This window comes from Drosophila montana, unplaced genomic scaffold (genome assembly GCF_035044405.1).
Source record: "Drosophila montana isolate Dmon_TW-CO22-7 unplaced genomic scaffold, ASM3504440v1 contig_3848_1, whole genome shotgun sequence".
Taxonomy (NCBI): Eukaryota; Metazoa; Arthropoda; class Insecta; order Diptera; family Drosophilidae; genus Drosophila; species Drosophila montana.
Genome location: NW_026998720.1, coordinates 1,580,301 through 1,600,209, shown reverse-complemented (window position 1 = coordinate 1,600,209; position 19,909 = coordinate 1,580,301). Strand labels below are relative to the sequence as shown.

General features: G+C 39.6%; 2 protein-coding genes across 5 annotated transcripts in view; both read left to right on the top strand.

Annotated features, from left to right (window-relative positions):
* The window catches only part of RYa-R (RYamide receptor), an 87,184-nt gene that overhangs the window by 54,648 nt on the left and 12,627 nt on the right, over positions 1-19,909 (top strand). The window contains exon 5 of one of the 4 annotated variants that reach the window (XM_064696515.1): positions 17,229-17,332. The exons of 2 other annotated variants lie outside the window; for them this stretch is intronic. In XM_064696515.1, the coding sequence (XP_064552585.1) occupies positions 17,229-17,234 (6 nt within the window). In that variant the 3' untranslated portion in view covers positions 17,235-17,332. Of the gene's footprint in view, positions 1-16,376; positions 16,639-17,228; positions 17,333-19,909 lie in introns of those variants that run through there. One more of the 4 variants, XM_064696513.1, reaches the window with a different exon arrangement.
* Positions 17,324-18,812, top strand: TwdlT (TweedleT). Its single transcript, XM_064696519.1, has 2 exons — positions 17,324-17,669; positions 17,726-18,812. The coding sequence occupies exons 1-2, from the start codon at positions 17,324-17,326 to the stop codon at positions 18,244-18,246; spliced, it is 867 nt and encodes a 288-aa protein (XP_064552589.1). The 3' UTR covers positions 18,247-18,812.

Sequence of the window (19,909 nt, the reverse complement as noted above, 5' to 3'; positions counted from 1 at the left end):
GTCAAGCTGCAGAAAATGCACAATATTGAAAACTACAGAAACTTTTGTTTATTTATTGATAGAATCATGAAATGCCATGCTCTAAATATTCATTTCTAGTTGTATCATGGTTCACTGGCTTGTAATTTTCAATAGAACATTTCTGATCAAGCGGTTTTTTGAATACAATAATTGGTTTGGTTAAGGCTTTGGTTTATCTGTATTTAATTTAACTAAATCCTCTGAAAGCTTGGCTTACGGTATACAAAATTGGAGTTCCCTTAACTAACCCAATTAAACCTTCGGTCAACGAATCAGAACTAAAAACTCTGATATTTCCGAATGTTTCCTGCAATAATGAACTGGTCTGCTTTTCATAAGGTCAAGGTTTTTTAATAATTGGTAAGTCTTTACCCGAGAAATGCACTGTAAATTAACAATGCATATATTTCTTTTCAATTTCAAGCAAACGCTGCAAACAAGTAATTTATTCGCGAGGAAATAAAAGTTCTGGGTTTTCCACACGCAGTTGGACAAACACTTGTTTTCATGAGATTCGAAACGCAGTCGCCAGCAGTCGTCGGTTTAATTAAAACGTGAGCAATTGCTGTAATGAGTTGCACGCCTGATTAAAGGTGTTGCAGCTGTGAAAGCATGAGTTGCAATTAACAGCTGGCAGAGATGGCTCCGTTGGCCACGCATGACCCAAGCCTGGCGGCAATTAGAGCAGGATCCCTAAGTACATCGACAAACTGAGCATTTAGCGTAATTGTGCGAAAATAAACGGAACCCTGGTCATAAGTCAACTTGCATAAGCTGCGCGCTGCAGCGCGTCGTCCGTTTGCATCCATGGGATACATCTTGTGTGCGACTGCAGAGCAAATATGCTGCCACTAAAATTGCGTAACGTCCACGACAATGGCTTTGTTTGGCCTCTTTATTTAATGGGGAAATTCGGTTACAGTTTCAAAAGCGCAGCTGAAATGCATTCTATGCATGAAACATCCACGGCAAAACAAGTGCGGCCATTTGTTACTCCAAAGTATCTTAAAGATACTTGAATGTTTTGGCGTGAAGCTCTACTCTTTGTAATATAAATACACATTTGATTACAATAAAACTCAACTTTTTCGGCATTTTTTGAAGAGACTTGTTGTCCAAATGTATCGTACAGATACTTGTATTTTTTTAATTGTATTGATTAATAACTGAATATGTTGTGTCTTATGTATTTAACCCAGAAAAAATGTACTATTTATTTTTGACTTTCTTCGGGAAAGAAATATCCTTTCTTAAATATCCTTTGATTGTAGGCTGTATTCCCTTATAGCTAAGAGTAGCACGACTCTTGTTCCTTACTTGCATCTCAAAGATAAATATATCTTACAGATATTTATATCATTTTGTTGTCGACTCTAGCGTATTGTAGCTGGTGGATTTTCTAAGTGATGCATTACTGTAATCTAAATGATGCATTCAGTATGGCTTTCTTACGAAAAAAGCTTATTATTTGCGTGTATTTGAAAGATACTTGTATCCTAAAAAACATCTTGAGGATATATTCATGTGTTAGCTAATAAGAAAAGATTAGTTACACTTACAGTTGCATTTACTTTGAGCATATACATTTTGCAGATCCATTATATAGATAAATTGTACAGATATACAGATTCGTTTGCTTTGAACAAACTTTTTTGTTGCCAATATATATGTATAGCCTGGTAACAACTTATCGTGGCAAAAGAAATGCATCTCGCGGCCTGTCTGGGCAGTTGAATGCGCTTCGAATTGGTTTTGCCTTGGGCCTTGTGCTTGATTTGTGCATTTCCTGGCATGTTATGCAGGCGCCTGTTGAAAGGTTAAGAGCCAAACGCCAAGCGCCTTTCGTTGACTTCCTTCGCCTTGGCCTGGCAGTCTCAGTCTCAGTTGTAGTTATAGTTGTTGCTGTTGTTGTGTGGTTTGCGTTGCATTTGCAACTGTGGCAAGGCCTACAAGGTTAAGTGTGTTGGTGCTGGCCGATCGGCTAGTTAAGGCAACCGCTTGTGGTTGCTGTTTTAGTTTTATGTGCGGCCAAGAGGGAGACTCAGACAGTGAGATAGGGGTCTGGCAGCGGGGAAAGGGGAAGGGGGAAGCGGGCTAACTATTGCAAGCTGCTGCCAAATGTACGATAGCAAACCAGTTTAACTAGTGACCTTTTGTGCGGCATGCACACAATTTTCATAATCCATTGCAAATGCCTCCAATCAAGCCGTATGTCAGGTGCGTGCGGCGTCGGCGTCGGCGACGGCGACGGAGGCGTAACCACAGCCATCAATAACTGAACATAGTTTATGTATAAACAAAAATATATAAAAATAATAGAAACTTGCAAAAATTTGCTTAAAGTTTTCACAAATGCCGTTTACCGTTTGGCAGACAAGTTGCGCGACCTTGCCTCAGAGTTGTTGCCACAGCTGTAATGTCATATACATAATCTAAAGGCAGCAGCAGCATGACTCGAGAGTTTTCCCTTTTGGGCCCAGGTCGATTGAAACAGTGCTTTTCCGGCACTCAATGAAGTCGTTCCGTTAGGGCATAATTATCACTCCATAATTTATATACACAAATCCATAAGCGAGCCTCGCTGCCTCGTTTAGTCGTGCCAACTGCAGTGACTGTAACTCAAACACGTTCGCTCATTAATATTTACGCTGCCAATTGAAGCAGTTGCTGTTGGCCAAACGATGACAACAGCAGCACCAACAACCAAAACAACGAACACAACAACAGCAACAACAACTGCTTTAACAATGTGATTTTTGCATACAAAATGAGCTGCAAAAAAATCAAATCAAGCGTCGCTTTTCACCTGCTGCTCTTGTCACAGGTCCTGTTGCGGCACCTAAAAAGCATTTTATGCAGTACCAAGTTGCGGCAGCAGCAATAAAAAATACGAGCAAGAATGCTGCAGTCGGGTGTAACCGACTGCGCAATACTCGTTCACAGTCCAAACACAACTTGCAACAGGATAATCGACAAGGCTTTCCTAATTTGCCACAACGCTTGCAAAATATTTTTGAATCTACCTTTTTGAAGAGCTAAACAAAAGTCTTATGGAGACTTTTGTTGTGCTCTTCAAAAAGGTAGATTGCATAAAAACTTCGTGATTCAAGCTTAAAAACTCACGGAAATATGGAATTTGGGGGCTTGGGCGTTTCCTAGTGGGCGTGACTTAACATTTTAGCAGTTTGTATGGACGGAATATGCAAGGGAATATATTACAAATAAGCTTGTAGGTTTAATATCGCCGGAGGCATTGTTCATATATAAACTAATTTTTAAATTTTCTGTTTTAAAAAATATTTTATGGAATATCTTACTAAGAAATATTTATGGTTTCCAAAAATATCTCCTTTAAAGCAGAACATAGATTTCCGATTTTAGGAAAATATTTTTTCAAATGTAGCGTACATTCTGATTTTCGGAAAATATTTTCTGCTTTTTTGAAGGTTTTTGCTCACTATTAGAAAACATTTTTTAATTTTCGGGCACCGCTTTTAAAGGCCCAGAATAAATTTTCTGTTTTATAGAAAAAATTCTTATTTTCAGAAAATATTTGTGGGTTTTTTTAAAGTAGAATTCTGGTATGAAGAAAATATTTCAACATTTTAGAATTTTATTTTATTTTTCGACCTTTTTTTAAATTTCTTTTTGTAAGTATAATAGCCATTTCTGGCCGCTGAGTGTACGGACAACCATTACACAAAACCAATAAACTCATTTCACTCTCAGAGCGAGTATAAAGCAAACTTTGGCAATAACATTTTCCATGCCAGATGCATCCCAATTGACAAGCATGGCCAAGTGTTTGAGCCCAGACAACAGCATAAATCGCAGACGGCTGTCAAAGCAGAGTCACAGCTCATTTGCTTTGCATTTAGCTGACAGCGGATCCTGTGCCGAACATTTAAATTAATCTTGGACAACTGCAAAAGCTAATGGAAGAGTGAAGAGGGGCTCGGGGTTGTTTGTGGCAGCCACAACCGCAACATCTTCTCTGCGTGAGTGCAGCCAAAAATAAAAAGCGAAAGTTTCTTAGCCCGTTCGACAACGCTGGGAATCTCAATCTCTGCCCGTCGAATGGCCATTTATCTTTTGGCTCAATTTGCGCTTACCTAATCATCGACTGTGCGGGAGCAGCGGGGTGTGGGGGGAGAGGGGGCGCAACCGGGTTGCGGGCAATCCCGCCAGTGCATCCTTTTAGCGCGTTTGCCACGCGTTTTTGCCGTGACGCCATAAATCGCATTGATTATCACGCGCGGCTTTACACATATCTCTTTGCATCAGCTTTTATTTGCATTCTGCAAAAGCTTATGTAACCACAGGTTGACCACAGGTTAACCACAGCCTGTAGCTGAGCCGGGGTATCAATTTACGAAGTGTCATTCGTGGGGCATTCTTTGACTTTCCGTTTTACTGCTGTTGACCCTAATTGATTTTAATAAGTTTCTTATTTTCGCATGTTTTAATACCCTATACATTTTTGAAAACGGGGGCATGATATTGCAAGTGTCTGTAATCAAAACTGGCCAGGTTCGTTAATCTATTCATCAGTTAACGCCAGTCGATCTCAGAGACCTCAAGAGCTAAACAGGACCTAAGTCTCCACAGTTACCAAGTTCACTTATCGATTTGTTTCAATAAATATCGATTTATACTTCTGAAGCATTTATCGAAGATTTGAAGATCTATGGAGTCCAAGTAAGCCATTTAGGGATTCTTAAAGCATACACAGCTCAAAAAATATTTGACTTTTTAAAGAAAGTCCTGCTATTTGGTATATTCACAAGTTTAAATACAATATTAAAGACCTATATTTCACGACAATCGGACAATATCTAAGAAAGTTATTCTAAAACGAATTTGTCATAGAAGAAGCACAGCATGTATGCACATATATAGATGGCAATTCTGCGCTGGCTGCAGGGTATCTCCTAGTCGGACACTTTCACAAGATCACTTTTGCTGTTCTTTTGTTTCTGTTGGGCCTGCATTTCTTTTTCTGTTATTTTTTCTTGTTTTTTGCCAACTTTTGTGCGAATCCTACATGGCCTTGGACGCCAGCTGGCCAGCTTTCCATTCGATTGGCTCTTTTGAGCCCTTTTTATGCTCAATCAATCTTTTGACCCCAAGTTTTTGACCGTTGTTTTGCCAGCCGGCTGTCTGGGCAGATATTTTGAGCCCAAGTGTTAAAATTCTATGCAAATTATAATTTCGTTTCGTAGGACTTGTAAAACTTGAACAAAAAGTGAAAAAGCGAAACAATTTCGCATATTACAATTATTTATTAACTTGGTCTTTAATTTAAATTCCAACAAAATTTCTGAAACTTTGCCCCTGTCACCTATCAAACAGAAAGTCTGACATTTATATATATAACTGAAGTGCACTTAATTTAACTTTGTTTCTATTGCCGAATCGGAAGTACTTCTGTTGGATAAATTCAATTACAAGGTCCTTAAGTCCAAATGAAGTTCGGGACATTTACGTCAGCATCAAAAGAGACTCAAAAGCCAGGGCTAATATAAATTAAACAATTAGCTTAACTACAAATGAGAACTGCCCCGGGCCAGGGGTTGGCTGTCATGTTATTTATATGCCGATCACTCGAGCAGATGTCAAGGCAACTCACGCACACACGCACTGCCGATAAAAGATACAAACGCATAGATACAGATACAAATTGACGTTGCCTAGTATGGCAAAAAGTAAGAGGTCTTTAAGCCACGCGCAATTTATGTAAATAATTGTGGTTTCTTCTAGCCCCAACAAACAGACACGATTACACAATAGCCGGACAATGAACGGGGGGTTCAGTCAGCCAGCCAGCCAGCCAGCCAGTCAGGCAGTCAGTCAGTCAGTCTGCCCGTCAGTGCTGCAGCGAGTGGGCCAGAGACGACGTTTGCTTTGTGTCTAATGACCATTTGCATTATCTGCTGACGCTGCTTCTTCTTCCTCATCAGTTGCCAGTTCTTCAAATTGCACGAAATATTCACAAAAGCGGCGAATGGCCCAGGGGTGCGGGCACAAAGCTGAAAGGGGGGGAGAGGGCGGCGCAGCCAGAAGGGGTGTGTGTGTGGTGGGGGGAGGGAAGCTTGGACTGGCGCTTGATGTTGTCTTGACAAGTTGTTTCGTCAGATATGCAAATGTTGTCGATTTTTTGTTAATGTTTGCAGCCATTGTTGTTGTTGTTCGCCTGTGTTTGGGCACGTGCAAGCGTCGAAACACCTCAAAAATTACCAGATAATTTCAAAGAAATGAGCCCAGGAAATGGGAAAATAATACCACAGTTATGCGAGTGTTGAGCGCGACCTGCTTTGCAAAATGATTAAAACTACAATTTCCAAGAACGGTTTTATTTTCAACACGCCGAACTTAAAATACTCTTTTTGACATATGGCTTACGAGCTTACGAGATATGTCAGTAGTTGGGGGAAGCTCGTAATGATGTGAGTGGATATCTTGTAAATCAAAACAAAATTCCATGTATGCCCCATTTTATAGAGCGATGATAAATAGATAGAGCTGTTGATAAATTTATCCGATATTGATAGGATCATTCTTATATCAACTTTATGATATAGTGGTCCGATCCGGACGGTTCTGACATACATACTGACTGCAATAGAAAGGCGGAAAAGGCTTTTATGAAGATTGATTTACAACCAAGAGACTAATTTACATACACAGATATCAGATCACAGATGCTTCCTTCCTTGCATTACATATTATAATAAATTCTGCAAGAGTATAAGATTGATTTTATAAAAAATGTATTTAAATATGTAAATAATCGGAGCATTAAACCAACTCTGATCTGGGCTGAGGCCTGCTCAGTACTTAGTATTCCATTTGACATTTTCACCTTTGATCCGTGGCAACACCTCTCTGTGACCGCGATCCCATGGAGTTAAGCTACGCTCATCATCTCTTGCATTCCCACAGTAAATATAAATTATACGACTGCCTAGACTCTATATACATATACATAAATCCAATTCCGCGATTTCACTTTGGCTTCGACTTTTATTATTCACTGCTGTTCGCAGATTTGAGCCGTGTAGCAAAAAGGGGGCGTCACTTCCAAGGGGGGCGGATGCCAAGTTGACTCGCTTCGATTGAGTGCCAAAGCAGCAGCTGTGAAACATACATATTTAAAATTCCCAACGGCTACGCTAAAGCCAACCAACTGCAGCACGAATCACACGACAATGGGCAAAAACGAAAAAAAAAAAATAAATATTCACTTTTAAGTGCAATAAAATTTTGACAAACGAAAACCCGAGCAACTCGGCAACCTCAGCAAAACCAGGGCGGGCGTGTGTCGGGGGGTGTGGCAAATCTGACAGCTGCAGTTGCAGTTGCCACTGATTGAAAGCAAACAGAAAACTTTATAAGAATCCAAGCTAAACAGCGACTGACTTTTCCAATTTATATAAGGACAGCGAGAATTGCCAGCTGTGGTGCGCAAAAGCTTTAAATCTCTCTTTTATAATTAATATGCTTATTATTATTATGAAATGCAAATTGGTTACTTTTTAATAGAACGTACATTCGTGATTTTCAAAGCTGGAGAAATTGGTGAAGATAAGCTCCTAGATAATGAGTGTTCCATTTGCGGGATGTTCTTATGTAGCAAAACGCATCTCGTCCAAAACATGTTCTCGAGCTACTTAATATGTAAAGCAAAACTCAAGGAGGTTAGTAAAGAGGTTATAACATAACGCCTCATTTAACGGCTTGGCTAGAAAAAACTAACATAATAATGTATTATTAATATATAATTATTATTATATAATGCAAGTTACGCTAAATAACATTTCTCAGTACCACATATGTGTTGTCTAAGAGACCCCATCATTTGGGGAGGTAAACAACGAGGATACGATAGCTTAACATTTTAGTATTGTCAATTTTTATTTATTCTCACGAATCCCAATGCAAAGTACGACACGAGTCGCGAAGTAAACAAAGGAGAAAACTCCGTGCAGAATACTTAATATAAGCGATCAAGGTGTTTAATTAAGTGTCTTAGTTATTTTGCTGGCTTGTAAAATTAAAACTTTCCCCAATCGGGTCAATGAAACCCCATTCATTTTCTATAATTTAACTTTTTCTTTTTATTTAATATCTCTCTATCTCTTCTATTCTTTACTTTTTAATCTCTCCCGTTCCTTCACTTTCTCTACTTATGTTATTTGTTTACCTTTTTTACTCTCGCTTTTCGTTTATAATTTTTTTTGTAACATTATTCTAACTAATACATATATTTTAACTTAGTATATTTAATTAAGGTTGTTTTAATATTAGTAATTTTTGTATTTTAATTTATTAAATATACAAAAATAAAATATAAGTTAATTAAATATATCCTCTAATTAAAACAATCATAATCAATTTTTTAATAAGTTACTACTTTCTTGCTTATACATAAAATAATAATGATATAAGTAAATAATAAATATTAGCCTTCATCTTTTTGCACTGAAAATAATGCTGAGAAAACACATTATAAAAATCTTTTTTATACTAAAGATAAATCCATATTGTGCCCTTTAATATCAGCAGCTTATCAGCTTGATGATCTCTGAGTCTGTGATTAGCTGTAGGATAAGCTGCAGAAATGCGAATAATTGGCAAAGATACTTATATTGCAGATTAAAGAGGTTTCTGGGCAAAGTAAGCAATCTGCTGGCTTAGCCCAGTGCCTTTTTCTAATACTCTGCAATATGCCGAGTCCCTGTAGGACCCACTCACTCGGTTTGCTACATACATATATACACCTTATGTATCGCAACACGAATATATATAATTGATGGCGCTCACGTTGAAAGTGCCCAGCCCAATGCCTGACGCACAACATTTATGATAACCTCTACAGGGGGCATAAAAAAATACTGCCGCTGTTTAAGACACAGCCAAGGCCTGGCATGTCCTTCGCTGTGTTCTTTTATTTTTAATGGGTTTTGTCATTTTAAATTAGCCCGCCATTAGGTTGGATATTTCCGCTCATTTGGCAACATTTCTCAGGCGACACTCGCTCGAGTGCTTTAATGCTTGAAGGCGACGACAACGGCGACGGCGACGGCGACGTTCATTACATCAACTTTTACGATTTGAATAAAAAAAAATAGCAGGCAACAATTGTTAGCCACGTTAAGTTTGTTTTTGTTGTTTTTTTCTTTCTGTTTTGTGCTTTTCACACAGTGGATAGGTAAATGAGGGACGACGCGTTTTAAGCATTCGCTTTGCGCTTCATTTATAGGAGAAAAAATAAATTACGCATACGACGCGTTGTGCGCGAACAAGTAATTCGCTCGTTTTACAGACGCGGCCGCGTTTATGTCAGTTGCAGTGATTGTCGTTGTTGCTGCTGCCTTGACAGACACGCTGCACTGGCTCGTAATTCGCTTAATTGAAGTTGGAAGCGTTGCCGACGTTAACCCAACACAACGCATGGCCCACATTCTGCGCCCGCTTTTGAATTTGGAGCATAGAAACTTGTTTCCGCTGGCAACCAGGTTGCCTGGCCACCCTCCTGCCCACCTTCCACGTCTCTCTTCCTGTTGTTGTGCCATGTGTTAGCTTTAATATTCCCAGCATTGCAATGCAGCAAATGTTACACACATGCTACAGACTGCCAAATCTCTTATCGAGCGTGTTGCACTTTCAACCCACAACTGTTGACTTCCTCAATTTTTTCTATAAAATATTTACTTTCTACTTCAAAGAAACTTGCGCCAAAGTGCGTTTTGCCGTTGTCGAGACAAGAGAAAATAATTTGGTGAAAAGTAAATAAAAAACTGTCTGGCGTTAAATGCATAGCAGCTGCGTCTCATTCATGGCCGCGGCCACGACCTGCACTCAGGCCTAGACCTGAACTGTTTCCGCATCATAAATAATCCAACAAAGGGGCTCCACATGTTTTGCCAAGAAATTGTAGGTTCACTCCCAACAATTAGGCCAGATCCTAAACAGACTCCGCGCCTTTTGGCAAATTGAAATACTTGCGCACAATTGATATCATTAATATGCAAATGGCATTAAGAGCGCTTCCACCGCCCGCTCGACCGCCCGACCGCCCGCCCAACAGCTGCTAAATGTCAACGTCATGCAAGCTTAATGCACAATTTGCACATGTCGAGTGGGGAAACCACGCGACGGCAGCAAATGTGAGGCACGTCCTTGCAATTAAATTAAAAGGACGACAGCCACTCAAACGTTAAAGCGTCGCTAGAGCTGGCCGCTTCTCGTGCTCATTTTAATTATAATAAAAAACACGATTCCTCATACGATATTTTAATAAGTCTATTTTCGTGCGTGCGAAGAGTCGTAGAGTTAGTATATACTTAACTCTAGGAACTCTCGATAATGTCAGCAGTTAGTTTTTCTTGATTACCTAGGGAATCGATACTTTTAGATTTAATTACTTAAAGAATATTAAAATCAAACCTATATTACGTTGTAGGTCTGACTTAATTTATTCGGATAAATTAATATCTGATAATCAAACTTAATTTTTCTAACACTCTACATGACTATAACTCGACTAAATGGAAAATTATACGTATTTAAGATTGAAATTAAAAATGATGGATTTCTGAATCGTTCAAAATATACCAAAATTACCATTGCGTCGAAAAAATATATCCCAAAACTATGCCTATTTAGACCCGTGTTATATATATTTAAATTAAATTACAAATTTTTGATTTTAAAATGGGATCGATTTGTCAAAAATTATGTCAAATTTAAATATAATCTGTCAAAATGTAATAGTTTCTTCAATTACAAACGATACTTTAGAGCTGAACTGGCTTAAAAAGTTACTTCGTACGAAAATCTCACCTTGCTAACACAAGTTTTTTTATGTATAATATTCTTTTTTAAAAATGTGATTGAAATATGACTTTTTGTTTTTCTGCCGATAGCTTAAGAAAAATCGAAGCTAAATTCAATTAGTATTATTAATATTAAAACAATTGAAATTTCAAGTCAAATTGTTAAGCTGTTGTATAATTATCTAGCATTTTAAATAATAAATCCTCTTACATCGTGCTAAGAAAATTCGACACTCCCTCATCTCTAGCAGCAGCTAAAAGTATCAGCTAACGAGGCAGCCGAGTAAGATCCAGGAACGTTTCCCATTAGGAAAAATGCACGGAAAATTAAATAGAAAGAAAATTGCGCGAAAAGCTTTCTAAAGGGATAGTCTTAGATTCTATTCGTTAGCATCAAGTTACTTTATTTAATAGACTTTGTAAATAAATACCTGACTACTAAACGGTTAAGCACGGCAAATCTGAGCAAGAAGTTAATAAAAAATAACGAAGTAAATTGAGACGCATTTGAGTAGTTCGTAAGCAACTGAAGGCATCGTTTCCTGAGGGTTTTAACACACAACAGGGGAATACTCGTAAGTAAATATAAGCTTAACTTAAAACTAAACTTTTGGTTGGCCAAAGGTTTAGCGGCAGATGAAAACTTGTTGCAAATAGAAACAAAACCTGGCTGGCTGCAGTTTTTAATTGACAGCAATTAAATGTTGCATTTAAATTAAGCTGCAATCTATAAGTGTTAAGGCCTTAAAACGAATCCATGTAAGCTTTTAATTTCTTGACAATCTCAAGTCGCAATTGCCAAATGGTCAAACGTTATAGAATTCTTTTTTTTTTTCTTTTTTGGCCAACTCAGCAAAAAGTCGTTGACACTAATTAGCATTTAAGAGTTGGCAACAAGTTGCGGCTGCAACTACAACTGCAGCCACAGCAGCAGCAGCAGCAGCATTCGAACATAACAAACATGCTGTCAAGTGCAATAAATAACAAGTCTATGAATATAGCATGTCGATCTGTCGCTGAGCAGCAGCTCGCATCGCCGAAAGATGCTGCGGCTGCAACGCAGTGTGGCAGCAAGACAGCCACAAAAATGTCAAATGTAAAAGCGAAACAGTGCAAGAGCCAAGCTTTAAGCAAAGAAAAAAACTGTCTGAAATAAATGGAGAAAAAAGAAATAAAAATTGTCTACAACAATTCAAAAATTTGCACGCTCTTGTCGCTGTGTGTTTGCCTAACAAGCAGGAAGTGGCGCCGTGGCTGCTGCTCTTGCTGGAGATGCCACTGCCTCATCAGACACAAACACACATACCAACATACATACACAGCAACATACATACACACCAAAAAGCAAATAAGCAGCGACAAAAAGATGCAGGAAGCAACAACTGTTGTTGTCTTCGTCGTCGCCGTCGTCTTCATTGGCTCCAACTTCCTCCTTGTGGCCCCCAGCGATGCACAGCACCCACCGACCGCGCAGCTAGTTGCGTGAGTCGCTACAATCTTCATCTTTCAGTGTCAACGGCGCAGTCACCCCCAATCGCGCTGCGGCGGTAGCAAAGGATGCCCCTTTCCTCCTGCTTTTCTTATGCAATTTGCGTGCTGCGCTTAATCCTTTGCGGTTAACTGCTAATTGACTGGCCATAAACAGGGGCCAAGTTAAATGGCCAAAGCATACTTAATAAAACTACATCTACGCCATGTTTGCATAAAATAAAAGCGCTTACTATGAAACTAACGCAACTAATTTGAGAGACAGCAACTGGAAATGTTGCAATCAGAGTGGAGAACTAAAAGTAAAGCTATTCCACTTACAAATATACATATAAGCAGCAGGAGTAATGGATTTGTCAATCTGGTTTCAAACAATTGGCGTATTTAATAGAGAATAATATTTTACCAAAGTGCTTTAGAAACTGGCAACTGTATAAGGTATTCCAAGTAGCATTAGTTTAAAGAAACATTTTTTCACTAATATTATCTTTAGTTGTGTCCTGGTAAAAAGGATGTATCATATACCTAAAAGCGCCTTATAACCATGTAGAAGACATATGTTACATAAAGGATTATATTTTAATAAATTAAAAAATTTGATGTTTGCCAAAATACATTACAAACAGTTGCGAACGTCGCACACTAAGTACTTTTTGCACTAATTACTTCCTAGCCTTGTCTCTATAGGAAATGCTGTCTCAATTATCTTTGGTGTTTATCCAGTACTTAAATATAGACTACAGAGGATTTTATATATCCAAGACCAAAGCTATACCACCAAAAGAATACACAAAAACTAATCTGGATTTGGACCTGTGTATTCTACACGAGAGACTTTATACCAGATTTGGTGTCTGTAGCTAGAGATATCCTCGTAAGTGACTATATCGACAACTATCTAGATCGATTACATTGTAACGAGATAAGTTGTCGGATATTTGATATTAACTTTATTGCAAGCTATGTTCCAAATCTTAAGTCTCTAGCTCTTATATTCGACGAGAACGAGTTGGACGAGTTGGAAGGTCGGTCGGACAGTCGGACGTGGCTAAATCGAGTAGGTTGTACACTTGCAAAATCCACTCTCTGTCTGCTTACACACATAGGCACAAAACCATTATACCTTTTTTTATCATTTACGTGTTTTATAAGTTTAATTCAATGATCTGACTAACCCCGAAACTGTTAAGCAGATAATGCTCCGAATGGTTAATAACTTTCCTTTAAAGTGTGTCTCTTCAACTGAAAAGGCGTGAGATTTATCTAGCGGTTGCTCCTCACTGAACTGCTTTTGGCGGTTGACGAATCGGAAATTGAACGTGAAACGTTTAGGCTCATGAAATATTCAGATAATTTTGGTGTTGTCTGTGAACTTGAATGCAAATTGTAAATGTAAATTCGATGGTCCCGCAATCTGCGCAAATCTCAATGGCAATCGGAATCGGAATGCAACGGCGGCTCATTTGGAGGTGTTGTTGGTTGCTCCACGATTGGAGCTGACGATGGCCACAGCTGCAGCATCTCTTGGTTAACTTGACTTCAAAGGAGTTTGGCATTCAATTGATTTGAGTATTTCCCACATTTCTGTGCGGCACTCGCACTCGCACAATTTATTGTCGTACAATAAAAGCACTTAAAGCCAAAGAGTCGAAAAGCCAAAAAGTCGAAAAGTCGCTCAATGTTCGAGGCTCGAAGTTCGTTAGCAAAAAACAATTTTTGGTATTTTTTTGTTTTGCATACGTTTTGGCCAAGAGGAGCTGCTCGTGACTGACTCTGGATGTGGATGCAGATGTGGATGGAGTCTGGTTACGCAAGCGCTTTTCAAGGTGAAATCGCCGGCATTTTGGCTAAAAGGCCGGAAATGCAGTTGCTGGGCAACGTTTCAGACGCTAACAACTATTGAAATTTCATTGACAGTTTATTGCAATTGCAATTAATTTCGACGATTATTGCACATATTTCTCAATCTGTTTTAATCATTTGTTGTTATTCGCCCAAAGCGATAAGTGTAATCAGGATTTGATTTTAAATTTACATAAATATTTAGTTAGCAAATTGAATCTTAAGTCAATAAGAGTAACTCCTCTTAAATAAAACAATTAAGTTTCAAATAATTATAATATAATATATTTATTTGCTTCTTATTGAGCTAAACTTGTTCTAAGGGAGTATCTCTTATATTATAAGACAGCTCTAGAATTAAGCTGAAGACCTCTTCTGTGCTGTCTCTCCTGCAGTAAGGTATGATGATATACCATTTAGTTATCATATTTTTAGTATAGTTCAGTATGATAGAGTTTACCGTAAAAAGCAAATATATTCTCTTGGGTTGTTTTTTGAAATGTACAGCAGCGCATAAAAACAATAACCGCGGGGTTTTATCTTGTAAACTTTTCCACAAACCCAAAGGCTGCAAAAAACGTGCCATTGTGCAACATTTAATAAAATTAAAAATCGCAACGAATCGCTTTGATAAAAAAATAACAATTGAATTGGTTGACCCGAATATTGCAGACTAATTGAAAAAAACAACCGTTTGGGCACTTTGTACAATTTTCTCTACCAATTTTTGGCGCAGTTCAACGAACGAGCGATCGATTGAACCATTTCATTATGCGCTTAAGTGCCCAATGCAATTAACAAACGGAAAAATAACAAGAAACGGCAAAGTTTTAAATCAAGAAAAACGCAGTTTTAATATCGGTAACAGCAACAACAACAACAGCAAAGAAAGCAATCAGTAATCACAATAAAAATGCATTTAATGTGAGTTCGCGTGAAGCGGCGACAATTTGCAAAATGTTTTTTCAAATATTTTCAGTTTATTTAATTTTTTTTTATTTTTCTGCATTTTTTATGGCCAAATTACGCAAGAAGCTAATTTCCTATGCGTAAGCGTAAGGTCCGCCAAATCATAAAAGCTATACGACTATAAATAAAAGTTGTAAAAAACAGCGCTAACAAATAAGAATGTTAAGTTTTCGTGGGTTGCACGACTGCTGAATGCCCTCACTCAAAGTTTTCGCAGAAGTCGTTGACGGGCCCTTAGCTGCGTTTCACAACTGTTTTATGGACTCGGGTTTTTGGCGTTTTTATCTGTGCTGAAAATCTGGACGACGCGTCGCGAATCTGTAAATAATTTGAGCAAACTATGTACAGTGGACATTGGCTGGGTATGAATACCCAATACTTTATATAAGATGAGTGATAAAATGCTTATAGTGTATGCACAGTGATCATTGTTGGCTGGTGAATGCAAAATTAAAATAGGGAAGCTCATTTTATATATAAACATGCTGTCACTAATCTTATAAAAAACAATTTTTTAAATTTGTTAAGAGATATAATTAATTAGAGAGTAATATTTTTATTAAAAAATAAAATAAATATTAAACATATACGAGTTAGAGAGCATCGGTTCGTTAAATTAAAGTCCAGGTTTATGATATATATATTTGTTGTATCTTTATATTCTGATTTCAGAATTTAAATTAAAAGAACAACAGGCAAGAATACAAAAAAATTATCTTAAAAAATACATAGAAATATTAAAAAAAAAAAACAAAATGTCAAAAAAAATTGAAATGAAAATTAAATTTTTTGAACAAAAATTTTCACAAAATATACATGAGTAGTTTAAAAATTGTCTAAATTTTCCAGCACTCAATAAGGTATTATTTATTTCCATTACAAATTGCCATTTTTCATATTGTTGCAAATTGCACTTAGTCAATTTCTACTGTATATTGCCGAGTAGTACGCGCTAAGTATCACAATGAGTTAAGTTTAAACACACACCACTTGCTCTTGTTGTAAACATTATTCTGCACATATTCTCATTTATCATACAAGTATGTGAATGTATAGTAAAGATTGCCGCACAATGGCAACCCAAATTCGAATGGTAGGAAAACCCACAACACGCGCACGAAATTATTCAAATTGCCATTGTTGAACAACTGAATCGGTTTCAGGCAGAGACTTGAAGTTTTCCAATGCATTTTCTTATGATTTTCACTTTTCGCCCAGCTCCAAAATGAGATCGTGAGCGCATGTTTTCATTTTCATTGCGAGTTGCCCCCGAGGAAAGCCGCAGCCGAACGCTTGGCCTGCCACAGCTCAAGTGCGCGTCCCAAGCGCTGTGGCAGCTCGAAGATGGGAGCTGCGAACTGGTAGCTGCGAGCTGGTCTCGCTGCCAGCGAGAGCGAAAGTGCACGACATTGGGTTCATCAGCTGGAGAGTGAGAGCCGCAGTAGCAGAGCCAGCTCTCAGTCTGCGCCACATCCGACAGGCGGGAAATTGTGGAGCTCTGGCTTTGCCTGTTCGGTAATAAGTTGATTGTGCGGTAATTTCGGTTTCACTTGCCCGTCCTACACCGCAAACGCTGAGAGACTCACACACAGATAGAGAGAGCGAGCGAGAGAGAAAGAGAGCGAGACGAGAGAGAGGCAGGGGGCTGCATATTATTGGCCAGCTCGCTGGCCAGCTACGGCTGCGGGCCTGGGCCACACATGCGCAAAAGTCGCATCATCATGATCGCTAACCTCTGTCCATGTCTCTGTGTGTGTGTGTATCTGTGTGTGCCGCTGGCCGACTGTGTTTCGGCCTCTGTGCGAATGTGGCATCTATGCCGCTTGGATTTTTTGTATAAATTGATGATGCGGCTGCATTGGTTCGTCAGTGAAGCATTTGATTTGGTCTAATAAACATCGGTGAACCGAGTCCGAGTCCGAGTCTAGAGTCGAGAGTGCAGCGAGGATAACTGAGAAAAACAACAAACGTGAGACACTCAGCCATACATACACAGTTTGGCCAGGCATCCCTAACAATCGTATCTCTTCCCATCTCTACACTCCCAACACACACCAATACACGGCACAGACCTAGGATTACTGTGACAGTGCAAGTGTGTGCGTGCCAATCCGTGAATATACATTTACATACATCCATCTAAAAGAACGCGTGTTCGAGCAGCCATGAAAACCTTCATCTTAATGTCCTGCCTGGCGCTGGCCGCGGCGCGCCCTGAAGCCGGCTACAACTACAATCGTCCCGGTGGCGGCGGTGGCGGCGGTGGCTCCCACGGTGGCAGCGGCGGCGGCGGTGGCGGCATTGGCATCGGTGGCGGATTCGGGGGCGGCTCCGGTGGTGGCTTCGGCGGCAGCTCAGGTGGCGGCAGCTTCGGTGGCAGCTCGGGAGGCAGCTTCGGTGGTGGCTCAGGAGGCGGCTTCGGCGGTGGTTTCGGCGGTGGGTCAGGAGGCGGCTTTGGCGGTGGATCAGGTGGTGGATTCGGCGGCGGATCCGGCGGTGGTTTCGGCGGAGGTGCGTCAATCAACAAGCTTAACTAACTTCTCAGCTAACCTTGGATAATTTTGCAGGCATCGGCGGTGGTTTCGGAGGCGGCGGAGGCGGCGGAGGCGGCGGCGGCACCACTTTGGTGCAGAAGCACATTTATGTGCATGTGCCACCACCAGAGCAAGAGGAAGTGCGTCAGCGCCCCAATCTGCCAGTAGGCCAAGCCCAGAAGCACTACAAGATCATCTTCATTAAGGCGCCATCTCCGCCCTCGTACCAGGCTCCAGTCATCCCGCTGCAGCCCCAGAACGAAGAGAAGACCCTGGTCTATGTGCTGGTCAAGAAGCCCGAGGATCAACAGGACATTGTCATTCCCACGCCCGCACCCACGCAGCCCTCCAAGCCCGAGGTCTACTTCATCAAATACAAGACCCAGAAGGAGAGCGGCGGCATCTCCGGCGGCACCGGTGGCTTCACTCAGACCAACACTGGCAGCGGCTACTCAACTGGCGGCGGCGATGGCGGTTTTATTGGTGGCGATAGCGGTAGCATCTCCGCGCCATCCAGCAACTACGGCCCACCCGGCAAGTCTGGCCCCTACTAAGCAGCATCTCCGCAAGAACAAAATGAACACTCACCTCGATCTAACCACAATCAGACACACACTCGGCTCAAGCTGCTGACTAGTCCTGTCTTTGACGCGCTAACACTCAAATATTCCCGAAAAAAGACACGCCCACACTCAACACCACAAACTGCGACTTGACCCAAACTCTGGACGGGAGAGTCGAATCCGACACAAGACGATTTTCTCGCCTCAGGCTCACATAACTGGGCGCTACTTTCGTCCAACACTTTTGTATATAAAAAAATGTTTCCGACTATCCTAATTACACCATCTCTCGATATATCACCACTTCCATCTCTCTCTCTCGCTCTCTCTCTCTCTCCCTATCTCAGTCTCACTCACACACACACGCACACGCTATCTCGTCTGTCTTTCTCCCTCTCACTTGCCTAACCTGAAAAAAAAAACATGAAAAAAATCAATTAGCTAATAGATGACAAGTGCTGAGTTCCCCGGGAAGGGAACTTCACTTGGCATCCGGGCATCAGAAAAAAAAGAAGAGGAAGGAGAAGTTAATAGATGATGATAATGCGAAAGTTGAGATATAAATCCATTCATAATACATACATATAAATATAAATATACATTAATTATATTATTAGTTTTAAGTACTTTATGCACAATAAAAAAAAACAACGGTGACAAAATTACAAAAAAAAATGTATCAAGAATATTTTGCTTTTCTCCAAACTTTGGCTCCCAAGGGTTAATTTCAGCAAAGACTGGAACCAAAAATTACCCAATTTTTTAAAAACTAAACCCTTTTTTCATATTTTTTTAATATAAACTTCTAAAAACTAACTTTACTTAATATTTTTCTTAAAAAAAGAAAGATCTTCCGATAATTAGAAATATTTTCGATTATTTTAAAACCAGGAATAATTTTTAAAATTAGGCTTATATTATTTTTCGAGTGTATAAATCGTTTTTCCATTAGCAAAAAGGACACGCCTGAGAAATTGATTTTTTTGCTCGTCCCTTGCATTTTATTGTTCGTGCGCCTCTCTAATATTTACCTATTGGGCATGCATTGCTTCCATATGCGGATTACTGACGTCAATGTTGTCGTAAAGGACGTCTCTGCCAGCCAGGCGATAAGAACGTGAATGGAAATCCTCAACAAAGCCTGGGCAATAGGCATTGAATGGCTGGGAGATGCTTTTCGACTTTAAACTTGATTTCACGTAGCTGTAGAACAAAGTCTGGCTGATTTTAGGTCAGCCGAAAATACAATTTATCCTTGCATCATTCGGGCTTGCTTTAAACGTGGCCCACTTACAGGACGGGAAAAAATTAATTAAAGCGAACGGAAAATTGGTGTGGAAGTTCTGGAAGCCCACTAGAAACTAATTAAAAAGTAATTTCTCAGCATTACGCTCATAATTTAAACATCGAGTTTTGCCGCAGGAAACCTGACTTAATTTTTATATAGTTTTTTTTATACTTTTTTATCTAATCCGACATTGCCAGTCATTTGTCTTTGACCGTTTTTTTCGTTTTGGTTAATCTTTTGCATAGAAGGGTAAATTAACGGTTTCCGCCACTTAAGCAGCGCGGTCTATAAGGAAGACAAAAGGGCCAAGTACGCGGGTCTGGCGGCGGACAAGTCCATTTTAATTAAGTTGACTTGTGTGAATGA

Coding starts and splice junctions, on each gene's coding strand:
- TwdlT (XM_064696519.1), top strand. CDS start 17,324: ATGAAAACCTTCATCTTAATGTCCTGCCTGGCGCTGGCCGCGGCGCGC. Junction 17,670..17,725: donor CGGCGGTGGTTTCGGCGGAG/GTGCGTCAATCA, acceptor ATAATTTTGCAG/GCATCGGCGGTGGTTTCGGA.